At 34.3% G+C, this 13,819-nt stretch overlaps 1 protein-coding gene across 2 annotated transcripts; it reads left to right on the forward strand.

The window, feature by feature from the left end:
- Positions 1 to 668: 668 nt before the first annotated feature.
- LOC111890005 (uncharacterized) lies at positions 669 to 9,246 on the forward strand. 2 transcript variants are annotated; one of them, XM_042895875.1, is made up of 7 exons: positions 669 to 851; positions 948 to 2,014; positions 2,294 to 2,403; positions 2,497 to 2,839; positions 3,002 to 3,196; positions 8,401 to 8,501; positions 8,622 to 9,246. In XM_042895875.1, exons 2-7 carry the CDS (start codon positions 974 to 976, stop codon positions 9,076 to 9,078), a joined length of 2,247 nt encoding a protein of 748 aa, XP_042751809.1. In that variant the 5' UTR covers positions 669 to 851; positions 948 to 973; the 3' UTR covers positions 9,079 to 9,246. The 2 variants fall into 2 exon arrangements, with proteins under 2 accessions (XP_042751809.1, XP_023741932.1); XM_023886164.2 differs by having other exon boundaries at positions 669 to 2,014.
- The last annotated feature ends 4,573 nt before the right edge of the window (positions 9,247 to 13,819 follow it).

Below are 13,819 nucleotides of genomic sequence, written 5' to 3' on the forward strand. Positions count from 1 at the left end.
GATAGTTTTTTAGTAAGAATTAAAATGGGTCTGGGCATTGGATAGTTTTTTTAGTAAGAATTAAAATGGGTCTGGGCATTGGATAGTTTTTTAGTAAGAATTAAAACGGGTCAGGGCATGATAGTCGACTCACAAACGTTTTTTGAATTTTATAAAAATCAATATATTAAATATATCTTTACGAGGTCTATATTTTTATAATATTAATAATTTTAGTTGTAAGCATTTGAATAATCACGCTAAGTGATTCTTAGCGTGAAAATCTTACAAAGATAAAGATGTGAAAGTAATAAAGGAGGCTATCACCAAGAAGCAATTCCTTAATTATTGCTATATGCATGGGGAATTTCCCGAATCAAAGCAAAGCAAAAAGCTAGTTCCTTCGGAGTGTAGTGCTTAATAAGACATATCGTCAACTATATCATTGCATATTAAGAAATTATCAAATATGGTGATGATATTTTAATCACTGTATCAACAATTACTCGTATATAAATGAGACGAGCTCAATAAGGTCTTTTGGATCTTAGAGCACCCATTACGAGGTAAATTTCTAGGTCCAGTATTTAACACTAAGTTAATAAAATAATTTCATGTATATGAAAGAAAATAGAACTTAATTAATTAAAATTTCTATGTTAAAGGTTATAACAATACAACAAAAGCCGAGGGACTAAAAGTCTCAAGTGGTGAAGCATTTGGATTTTAGTGCAACTTCTGAGGAGTTAAAAATTTAAACGAGGGAAATTTGGAATTTCTTTTGTTCATACTCCATTTCCTATAAGTATAAGCAAATACAGAAGTCCTCAAACACCATCTCAATTCTCATTATCTCAAACCTCATATTTACTGTAAGTTTCTTGCGGATTCGAAAATCTGTTTGGTCAGTTTCTCCTTTACAAAACTTCTTGGTCTTATTAGTTCTTTTCTGATTTTTCTGATTTTAGTTATAATCAAGAGATTTTGTTTCTAAATGGAGGCCTTCCTGGAGGAGTTTCAACATCTTAAATTCCATCTGGATGAGATAAAGTTAGCCACCAACAACTTTGATAACAACAACGTTATTGGGAAAGGTGGATTTGGGTATGTGTACAAAGGAGTACTCTCTCAATGTGAAGGGCAAGATATCGTGGCTTTTAAGCGTCTTGATCGTAGATATGGCCAAGGAGACCCTGAGTTCTGGAAAGAGATCTTGATGCTTTCTCATTACAAACATGAAAATCTCATCTCTCTCCTCGGATTCTGTGATGAAGATGGTGAGAAGATCCTTGTGTATGAGCATGCATCTCATGGAAGCCTCGATATCCACTTAAATAGCACTACTCTCACATGGAGGCAACGCCTCAAGATATGCCTTGGGGCTGCAATGGGACTTTGCTACCTTCATGATCCGAAGGGGACACAACAAAGAGTTATCCATCGAGATGTAAAAAGCTCCAATATTTTGTTGGATGAGAATTGGAATGCTAAACTTTCAGACATGGGACTGTCGAAAATAGGACCTGCTAATCAGCGGCACACCTTTCTTGCCACGAATGTTGTAGGCACCTTTGGGTACTTAGATCCGATGTATCTGGCCACGAGCATTCTAACAAAAGAATCAGATGTATATTCTTTTGGTGTGGTCTTATTTGAAGTTTTGTGTGGGAGACCATGCTTTGACTATAACAATGGTCGTTTGCAACTTTTCGTGAAATGGTGGAAAGCATGCTACAAACAAAAGAAATTGGATGAGATTATCTTCCAAGATTTGAAGAAAGACATGGATTCGCGTTCATTGGAAACATATTCAAACATTGCTTATCAATGTTTGCAGAAATCTCGTGATAAAAGGCCAAAAATGTCTGAGGTTGTGGAAAAACTTGAGATGGCTTTTCGATTTCAGGAGCTTTTTGAAGAATCAATGGTCTACGAAGAGATCATTAAGACTGCGGTACCTCCTCTCAACTACAGGTCCGAAGAGGAGCTAAAGATGCTTCTCACAAAAGGAATCTTCGTTAACCGGGGGAAAAAGGTAATTAATTAGCTGTGTGTATATATAAACCATTATGTAAGTTGTGATTTATGAAAAATATTATAGCTTAATTTGAGGATTGTCACATGATTAAACCATTATGTAATAAAATATGTATAGTTTTTCCAGCAATTATGTAATAAATGACTTTATTTTCCACCTAACCACAATACTTTGATAATAGCAAAACACGTCAACCACAAAAAATACTCTTGTAAATGTACTCATAGAGTCATATCATATATCTGCCGAATTAACATGATCACTTTTAATGGACAGAGGTTTTGGCTAAATAAGAATGGAGAACATTGTGAAATGATATCTGCAGCAGAATGTTTGATTCCTATTCGCACTGTATCTGAGTATTATTATCGGCGAAGCAAACCAAGGTTACATTTGCTTCTACTTTTTGTTTCCATGTTTTTGAGACTGTTTCATGATTATATATATAGTAATGTATTATTTGTTGTATCTTCATGCAGATTTATAGCATCTTCGTGCAGATTTGCAGTAAACGGCCATCAACCATTATGTATGGAATTCAAAACACATGTCAAAACGCAATTTTTGTCACGGTATATCACATACACTGTAAACCTTGTGTTCCAATTGAAGTACACAAACTATTTAGGTCTCAATTATAGAATGGCGGGGGAGACAAAATCTTGGACTTCTTACTTAGTAGATAAGAGAGAAGATGGATGTTTGATGACAGAATTGTATCAGTTTACTAGCGACAACTACAGAAATGTTGATCTTGAAATTACATTTCTATCCGAGGAACCATTGATAGTTGAAGGCATGGTGTTCCTGCCACTGGAGAGAGTAAGCCGGAAAATACTGGTTTATTTATTTATATGTTGTTTTTGGTGTAAATATATCCCTATGAGTTACCTACTCCGTGGTATAAAATAAAACACATTAGGATTTAGGAGTATAGTAGTTTTTTGCGATAGTCGATCAACATTTAATATGTAAGTTGTATAGGTGGAGCAAGAAGTGGTAGAGGATGAGGAGGTGGATATGCAAACCATATCGGATTCAGACACATATTGGGAACAAAAGTTGCCAAGTGATTATGAAGACATAATCAAGACGTCAAAAGATAGTGTGCAATGGACAACAAAGAAGGAGCTCTACTATATTCTTTGCAAAGGGTTCCTAATCAATGATGGCAAACAGGTATATTTCTGAAACAATGTTGGTAAAATTATTCCTCATATGTAGCCTATGGACATGGTTTTACTAGGTTAATGACAAGAACTCCAAAATTCCAAAACACAAGTGAGAATATGTTGAAACCCTCTTAATTAGGGTTGTATGTATCGAAATCATTATATATAATGCTGAGAACGGTACAAATTATGGAAGATTTGACAAAAAATATTGAACGTGTCATCAAAGTCTAGACTTGAGTGCTAAGTGAAACCTTGAGCCACTAACTGACCATTGTAATGATCAAGGCGACCACTACCGTCAAATTTGTGACAACAGAGCCAACGACAACAAACATTGTTATTGGTAGGGGGTTTGGGTACAAGATCCTGGGTTTGGTTAGAACGAAGTACATACATCTTGGAGTCCATAGGAAAGAGCCGAATAGGATCACACATAGCCTTACCTGTTGATCAGGGAATGGCGACAAATTAGAAGTGATAAAGATATTAAAGATTTTTTTGTCTAGAGAGAACGGTGAGGGATCTAGGGAACATGGGATGCCTAGTAGTTGGAAGCGAAGTAGGAGTTAGAGATGAGGTATATGGGGTCAAAGATACTCCAAACTGGACAGCAAGGGCGTAACCCACCTAATTATTTTAATTATATGCTTAATTATATTGCAAAAATTTAGGGGACTACCTTAAATTTTATGAACTACCTATTATTTTTTGCAATAAAAATATCATAATGCCTAAAGCAACTTCAAATTTATCCAACAAAAATTATCCCAATCCATTAAAATTAAAATTAAAGAAAAATAATAAAAATAAAACAAAAGCCACAACTGAATTGTCGTCTACACTTTTGGCTTTTGCGCTCCATCAAACAGACGCATGAGTACATGGCGCACGTTGATTCAGCAGAACAACCAACTATGAAATTTTATCATGTGAAAAGGATGTATTACAAAGTTTCGATTAAGATATGATTATCAATATATTTCAAGATATGAGCCCTCGTCGTATAAGTTCTAAAAATGTTGATATTTTGATCTGACCCGCTACTAGTATATTTTACTTTGTTATAGGTTTCGGTGTTATTTAAATAAGGAACCATGTGTGTTTGGGTTTTAGATTCGTCACTGCTGGACAACATCAAAAGTAGGAAAAAGAGGAGCCAAGGATATGGGTGATTGAAGAGGATAATGAGAGGTAGGAGAAACAGTAGAGAAAATGGACTGTTCATCTTTGAACAAAAAGGAATCATAGTTAGTAGATGAAGAGGGAGCGTGAAACTAAATCGATCAAACTTAACAAAATTAAAATTAAACTCAGTAGAAACATAATTATCAATAGTTAAATGAGGAACATAGACAAGATTTTTCACCGCACTACAAGGAACGAGGCTTATACAGATGACTTTTTTTACACATTTGCAGACGACATGTCGTCGGTAAAACCTATACAGATGACTTGTCGACTGTAGAAAGTCGTCGTTATAGCTCCGTCGGTAAAAGTCAAAAATATCGTCGATATAGATGTTGTCGGTACAGATCCACCTATCCAGACGACTTGTCGTCTATACCTGATTGTCGGGAAAGATTTTTGAGGTAAAAAAAAGTTTTATTATAAATCTATACAGACGACATGTCGTCTGGACAGGGTGGGCTATACAGACGATATGTCGTCGGGAAAAGTTTCCACCAGAAAAGAAAAATATATTAACCTGTTTAAAACAAACCCAATACATATGTTCAAATCTTCATGTTCAAATCACCCATTAGAAAAAAAAATACTAAACATCTAATACAAAAATTAGGAAACAAAAAACAAGTCTTCATGTTCAAATCACCTATTATAAACATGAAATCAAACATATATCAAATTTCAAAAAAAATTAGAAAACGGAGAAAAAAAACACTAACCTGTTTTGTTCTTCTTGATGTGATGGCCGGATTCCGGTGGTCGGATTTGATGGTAGTCCTCTGGTGGTGGCTAGTGGGCACCGGAAAAGCACATAATAAGATAACAAAAGAAAAAAAAATCCCAAAATCAGAAAAACCTCATCCTTACCTGTTGTAGCAAAGATGATAACTTGGGAGGAGAGGGTTGGTCGAGAACGGTGGTGATGGAAAGACGGTGGTGAACAGGTGAAGGATGGTGCAAAATCACCGGTTGAGTCTAAGAGAGAAAGAGTATCGTTCGCTGCAACTAAACAATGAACGATGCACTGATACCTTTGTAAGGGTAAAAACCTATACAGACGACACGACATGTCGTCTGTATAGGGTTCAAATGACGACGTCGTTTTTATATTTTGTCTTTATTAAAAGAAATTAAAATGTTCACGCGGATCGCCACGTTGGATTCTTACTCTATAGAGACGACTTGTCGTCTGCATAGAGTTTCAGAAAACTATGTCGTTTCGGTTTTCTACAATATCGAATAAATATAAATCAAAATTCAATTTGTTGTACCCAATACCGACAACTTGTCGTCTGCATAGAGTTTCAGATGACCGTGAAATTTTTTGTCTTTCTCGCCCAATCTGTCCAGACGACATGTCGTCTTTATAGGTAAATGAAAATGTCGTCGTCTCACTTCGTTTCATTAAAAAATAAAATAAAATAAAAAATGGTTTTCACGCGGATCGATCCCACCTTTTCCAGACGACATGTCATCTTGATACCTTGACCAAAACGGCATCGTATTGTATTTCTGCAAGTTGAATAAAAAATAAATCAAAATTAATTTTTAAGCACCCTGTAGAGACGACATGTCGTCTGCATAGGCTAACCAAAACGGCATCATGTTGCTTTTCTGCGGCAAAGAATTAAAATAAATCGAAAATATGTTTTTAATTCCTCCTCCCGACGACATGTTGTCGGGATAGAAATTCGATATACCGCCAATATTTTGCCCCTTCCCGCCGAGCCTATGCAGACGACATGTCGTCTCTATGGATCGACTTTTGCCGACGACATATGTCGTCTGGATAGGTGTCGTCTGCAAAGGATTATATCCTTGTAGTGTCATTTTGTTATAAACGAGAAGTAGAAAGAGGAAAAGAAATTTGACCAACATAAGTAACTGAAGACGACATATGTCGTCGGTTATTAGAAAGAGGAAAAGAATTTTGACCAACATAAGTAACTAGAAGTAGATCATCATTACCAACCATTTTGAATTATAATTACATGGAGTTAGAGATTACATTATACCTTGGTTTAATGTCATGTGCGAGCCTGTATCTAAATCCATATAGTAGTGATTATCGTTAGGAGGTTGTGCGAACATCGATTGAAAGACAGATATAAGATCTGTGTATTGTGGTTGTCCAAGTTGAGTTGCATTGCCCCCAAAAGATGGATTTTAGGGTTGTTGAGACATATGTTATTGTTGAGCTGATACAAAAGAATTATAATGTTGAAACACATGTGAATATGAGTGTTGTGGCTGATCAAAAATTGACAGCAAGGATTGCGCTGCTACCGTGCTGGAGGAAAACAGAGACGCTATTGTAGATAGTGAAGCTCGGGGACTATCGGTGAGGCTTGCTATACACCGATAGCTGTTGGTGGAGGTCTGGTAGCAACATATGTATTAGATGGAGGGCTGAAAATGTCGTTTTGCTATATGAGATAAGCCAATGGTGTTATTTGCTCCAAGGTAAGCTTAAACTTGTCCTTGTGTGCCTTGATGACCTAAAACATTGTTAGAACTAGAATACACATTAGCATAACCCTCTTCTCTTAGAAGCAACTCGCCTACTATTTTTCCCTTACTAAGTTTATTTTTCGACTTTCCAAGAGCCGAGGGGGACAAGTATACAAATTCTAAATATTTGAGAGGCATTTCACCACTTTGTTCTTGTGTTTCTTTGAGAGATTTATGGATCGAAGCATGTTTATGGATTCAAGAAAGGATGGTAATGGTTTCATGTTGTTAATCACATCAATAATGTTGTGATAGGAAGGAGGCAATTGTCGTAAAATTTGCATGACTAATTCGACTTCTTCAATTTTTGATTCACAAAGAGCTTCATCCATATTCTTAAGGGAGTGAAACAATTCAATTTTTGACAAATATTCTTTCTTTGTGTTGCGAAATTGTTCCTATAGTTGGAGCATATATTCTAGACATTTTGTTGTTGAGGAAAAACTCATCTAGTTTGTCCTATAAATCTTTAGAGGTATAATCTTCAGTAGATATGATCTGAAGTAATTTGCATCGCGAGTGGAATAAACCCATGACTTTATCCATAATCAATGGCCGTCCAATCCTCATCATCATCCCCTTAAGGTTGAGATTTAGCCGTAATATGATTATGCATTTTTGCACCTTTGCACATGTCAATAAAATGTTTATGCTAGTATTTTGACCCCTCAACTATATTTTAAAGCCAAATTATGAGTAAACATTGGTAAGAGCAAATACAAATCGAATGGAAGTAGGAGTGAAAGTCATGGCAGTAGATGTTGATGACAAAATTGTCATGAGGACCCGGAAAAATCGTAAAAATAAATGTAATAATAACATAAAATAAAATCCTAGAAGCTAATCGTAAGTAGAGGGATAGTAATGCCCTAGTAGCCAAAACGTGGGGAGGAACACAACAGGTGGTTGCTAAGTGAGTCAATCAACAGTGAGAAAGAGTCAAGGTCGTCGGAAGGTGCAAAGAACGGAAGACGTAGGTATATAGGAGCGAAGTGAGAAAGAGTCAAGGTCGTCGGAAGGTGCAAAGAACGGAAGACGTAGGTATATAGGAGCGAAGCAGGTTGGTGGCGTAGAAAAAAAGGATTTGTTTTAGGGTTTACGTGATAAGAGGAGTCTTATGAAAACCTTGTTTAGTTTTTTGGAAACGTCAAATGATTAATCGGAAGCCTACTCGCATATTTCAACGAGCACCCTGGGTTCGAGCTCCTTTACAGGGCAAACCCAGCCCCCATAGGGGTTTCCAGGGAAAATTTCCCCACATGTGGCACAAGCTTAAGAGGCACCCAAATTGAGTTTTGCAGGGATTGAACTCCCGACCTCAGACCCCACGTGGGTATTAAACTCAATACCTCTTCCCAGCTACCATGATAGAATATGTGGAAACCCTCTTGATTAAGGTTGCATGTATTGATATTAGTATATATAGTGTAACATATTACATTGAGATCTAAACAACAAAGTAAAAGTAATAAGTACTTAAGAACAAGTAGTTACACATTTATTGAATTACAGTGGTTTTCTCTTGCAAAAGATGGGAAGAAATGTTATATGCTTCCAGCTCGAGTGGTTGTGAATAAACGACAGTGGAGTTGGCGGTCCTTACCTGAATCAAGGTTCTTTCCTCTATTCACCCAACCTTTTTTCTTATACCCATGCCTATTTTTTGAACCCATTAATTTTGTACAAATATATTGTCGTGTTCTCACATTTTTCTAAAAAATGTCTTTTTGCAGATTTGGAGAAGTGGCCTATGATCCTCATGGCAACTTTTCGATATATTGCATATTAAAAATGCCATCACCTCAAAAAACATATGGAGCCTACCTAGTTTACAAATTACACGCATACCATTCTGGTTTTGAGTTGCCTTTGAAAGTTAGTTATGGGCATCATTCTTGGTATATATATTTACTTTCTCCTCAACTCCCAATTATTAAAGGAAAGGAATATAAAAACACCTACAACCCACTAAAGAGACACAAAATGAAAGGCATTCCAAAAGAACGTAATGATGGTTGGATGGAAGTACAAGTCTGCGAATTTCAAAGCCCCATGGAAGCACACGTATGGGAATTTCAGACCTCCACTACTTCTGAAACGATTTTGAGGGATCGTCGATTGCCACTTTCTGTTAATGAATCAGTGAAAGGGCTTACTCTACAAGGAATTGAGTTTAAACTCATGAATTAATTAATTGTAAACATTAGAGGTGAACATGGTACTAAATCCTATGGTACCAAACTACCAATACTTTTTTCTCTAAACTGTATACCATACCAGGTACGGTTGGTACAAAATTTTTGTTAGCAATATAGTCATAACTAGTATACTTGGAAAACACCTTATTATGTTACCGGCAAGCTTTGTTTGTTTAAATTGACATTCAAATTTCTATTATAAGAGTTAAATACCATAAAAGACATTAGGTAATTTGATTGTTTAGTAAAAAAATAGTTTTGTAATTATTTTAATTTACTAAAGAATTTTATTCGAAATTACTACTTAATTTATAATTTAACGTTGTAATCAGGGGCAGATCCAAGGGGTATCCCGGGATGCCCCCTCAAAAAATTTTCGGTAGTGTAATATTTTTAGGAAAATTTCGTTTATGTAGTTTGTATATACCTATCCTTTCACTTATGAACACAAACGAACAACTAGTCTATTGGTTAAGGTGTTGGCTTGTTGAAGCAAATACCTTAGGATCAATCCTTGCTCCTTACATATCCTTTATTTACCTTTCTTTTATTCCTTTGTTTACCTTTCTTTTATTTTCGCAACTACATTATCCCACATCGCCAAATGCATATAAACTTAACCATTTGCATCTATTATATAAACTTGTTATCCTCATGCTTCATTTGATATCTACTTTGAGTCTCTCATCGATTCAAGTATCAAGCGATACTTCAACTTCATGTTTATATAACAAGACTTGAGGTTATCTAAGGATTCGATTAACATTTGGGTTTAAAAACAGAAACCAAACCTTACAAACCCAACCTAATAAACAAAACAACGACCTAATGGGTTTGGGTTTGGTTTGGTTTTAAAAGTTTCAAAACCGAGGTTGTCGGTTTTAGGTTAAAATTGATCCAACCCGGCCCATGCTCAGTCTTACGACTACCGCGACATCTCAGAAATTCTTTTGGGATACCATTTTACTTTGACCTTGGCTCCGCCACTAGTTGTAATAATTGTGGATTAGTACAACTAAATGGATAATCCTTATGCTCTTAAAATTAGAAACACTAAACACATTTGACAATTGAAATACACAATTTCATATATATATATATATATATATATATATATATATATATATATATATATATATATATATATATATATATATATATATCAGTTCAAATGAAGATATTAAATAAAGTGAAGACGTGAATACACTACTTTTATGATATTATTCTAGTATAATTTTGTGTATTCTATATTATGTCATTATTCTACAATATATATATATATATATATATATATATATATATATATATATATATATATATATATATATATATATATATATATATATATAATCATATGTAAATATTCACCTTAGCAATGAATATATGAATAACCATACATTGATATTCACACTAGAATTACTAAAATACTAAACATATACAATGAGGTTCAATAACCAAGGAACCAATCGTTAGCATCGAAATTTAAAACGATCAACGGCCAAGGGAATGAATGTACACTTGTACATTGGACGCACATACACCAGATTATTCCATAAAACCACCTCTTTACCAAAAAAATCCATCTCTTTCTTTTTTTAGTTTAATTTTTTTTAAGCTATGTTTTTTATCGATAAAAAAAAAGTTCCATAGAGATTCATGTTAATATATAAAAAATAAAGTTTTTTTTTTTTCAAAAACCACCTACTACGTTGTAACACCCCGAGATTCAGGTATTATTCTTTCATCCTTGTTCTTTGTGTTTGGCCATGTTTGGCCCTTAAGTGGACTTTTGTTGAGCAAGTGAGTACGATGGGCGTACCATAGGGGTACGTTGCGCGTACTCAAGCGCTTAAAAATAACGCGTTATCGCCAAGGTACGATGGGCGTACCAAGAGTTACGCCGGGCGTACCCGACCAAGGTGCAAAACCCTAATTTTGTGTTGTGCACTATTTAAAGGATGCTAAGGCTCATTTCCCAGCCTCCATATCAGTGAGTAAAACCCTAAGAGAGTGCCTTCCATCGTCCTTAGTGAGTGTGTGTGTTCTTGGAGCTAATAGTGCCTTGGTGTGTTAGTGAAGAAAGAAGAAAGGAGCTTGTGGAGACTAAAAGCTTGAAGTGCAAGTTTGGATCTGAGATCTACAGAGAAAGGAGCTGCATTTAGAGGTATAAAATTCAAAATTTTCCTCTTCATTTTGGTTGTTGTTGCATGTGCCATTTCTAGGGTTAAAAACCTTAAAGGTGGAGACTTTATGAGTGTAAGGTGCTCCATGGTCCGAGATCTGTCCCTTTTCAGTGGTATTTGAGGTTTAGATCCATAAAGTTCCCATCTTGGTCGTTGATAGGAGGTCATGCTTGAGTTCAATGCTTTCTAGGGTTAGAGAATGAAATGTTTTGGGTGCTAGTGACTTATTCAGCCATGCAAAGGCTTAAAGTCATCGACTTTATGGTTTAAGAGGCTTAGAAAGGGTCAGATCTAAAAGTTGGACGTGGGTATTAACCGTTTAAGACCTAAAAGAGTTAAGGTGCTGAAGCTGGGAGTACCCCAGGCGTAATCCCAGTACGCGCTGCGTACTGGGTAGCGTCCCCCGATCCTGAGAGGCAACCGGGTATGCCCAGCGTACACATATGGTACGCGCAGCGTAACACGGAAAGTTGACTTTTGAGTTGACTTTTAGGGTATGGTCTATTGTGGGGCCTTTGAGATATGAGACGGGTAAAATGGTCTTTTACCCTTCTGAGAGTATCATAAGAGACATAGTCTAGCCTTTGAGAGTTATAATACTTAGGGTATTTATTTTGATTAGGCGGAGGTTAGACCATCGTTACCGAGTCAGAGATTACCGAGATACCCGAGGTGAGTCTTCTCACTATACTTTACCTAGTGTGGTAACAGAGTTATGTGATAGAGTATTTTAGAGTTGTAAGCCAGTGTAATTGCATGTTACTTATGTGCTATGATTTATTGTGATATGTGCTATGCATGATTCAGAGTTACAGAGTTAGGACTTTCGGGTCCACAGAGTTAGGGCCAGAGGGTCCATAGAGAGTTGGGGCTGGAGGGGCCCACTGAGACACATAGACCTGAGGGTCAATAGAGTTACAGCCTCGAGTGGCTATTATGTGTTAGAGTGGTATTTTGGGGAACTCACTAAGCATTTATGCTTACAATGTTATGTGTTATGTGTTTCAGGTACCAGTGATGATCGCGGGAAGGCGCCGACATGATTCGTACACACGCACACCAGAGTTTATATATATATATATATATATATATATATATATATATATATATATATTTATATATATATATATATATATATATATTGATCTTGGGTTTTGTACTGATACAATGTTGATACATTGTTTTATTTATAATTACAAATGATATTTTTATGGGTTACAAAAGTGAAAAATTGTTCAAATTTTTACGGTGTTACATATGTGTTGTTTATTTTTTCAATATTTAAATTTATTTTTATAAAAAAAACAATTATACAAAAAATCTCAATTTTTTGTCCTCTATTAATAAACATCATCAATGATTAAAAAAAACTCGATTAACTCAGATTCACATTGTGAATCTAAATTGCAAATATCTAAATTTTAATATTCACAATATGAATCTGAATTACTATTAATGTGAATCTGGGCAGACTCATAATGTGAATCTGGGTAGATTCACAATGTGAATCTGTACTAAAATTTCGTTTTTTTTTTACATCAATATAAATTTATGTTTATAGAGTACCAAAAAATATAAGTTTTGATATATTTATTAAATTTTTTAAATAAAAAATAGGCATTAACTTTTCAAAAAACAAAGAAAAATAAAGTGAGTTTTTTTGAAAAAAAAAGTTCATTTTTTGAATATCAATATCGATCTCAATGGAAAGAAGACGAAAAATCATGAATAATGGTATATTCGTTTTTTTTTTTGATAAAAAACACGACCAAAAAAAATAAAATTAAAAAAAAGGAAATGAATTTTGTTATAATCCAATTTATGTGCGTCAATTGTAAAATTGTACAACATTATTTTTGTCGTTGATCGGTTTAAATTATGATGTTTTAGATTAGTTCCTTGGTTCTTTTATAAATAATGGTTCTCTCTCTCTCTGTGTGTATATATATATATATATATATATATATATATATATATATATATATATATATATATATATATATATATATATTATATATATATATATATATATATATATAAGGTTCAAACCTGAAAAAAACAAAGTTGAGATTGTGAGAACAAATCTCGACCAATAATTTTATTTAACTATTAGTGATTGAAATAAAATTGTTTATTTAAATAAAAAGAGTAAGTAATTATGATTATTAATTAAATAAAGTAACAAAATCTATGTTTTTGTTTACTGGTTCATTAAAGTTATAGACCATTCATCAAGAAACAAACGTTTATTATCAACTATTCATCCAAAATCATTAATTATTCTAATAAAAAATAAAAATCATCATGTTATTTTCTAGAATTCATGTTTCAACATCATTACGAATCTTCCATATTTATCGATTGTAACATCATCTAGTTCAAATTCATCTATTATAATAAATGAATGTTTTTTGCCACATGTCATCTTCTCATTCATTTGGACATATGTCATTTTCTAGAAATTTTAAATTTTTTATTTTCCACTTGTCATTTTATTGTATTTTTGATTTTATTAAATTAAAATTCCACATTTGATATAGGTAATATATA

This window comes from Lactuca sativa, chromosome 6, assembly GCF_002870075.4.
Source record: "Lactuca sativa cultivar Salinas chromosome 6, Lsat_Salinas_v11, whole genome shotgun sequence".
NCBI lineage: Eukaryota > Viridiplantae > Streptophyta > Magnoliopsida > Asterales > Asteraceae > Lactuca > Lactuca sativa.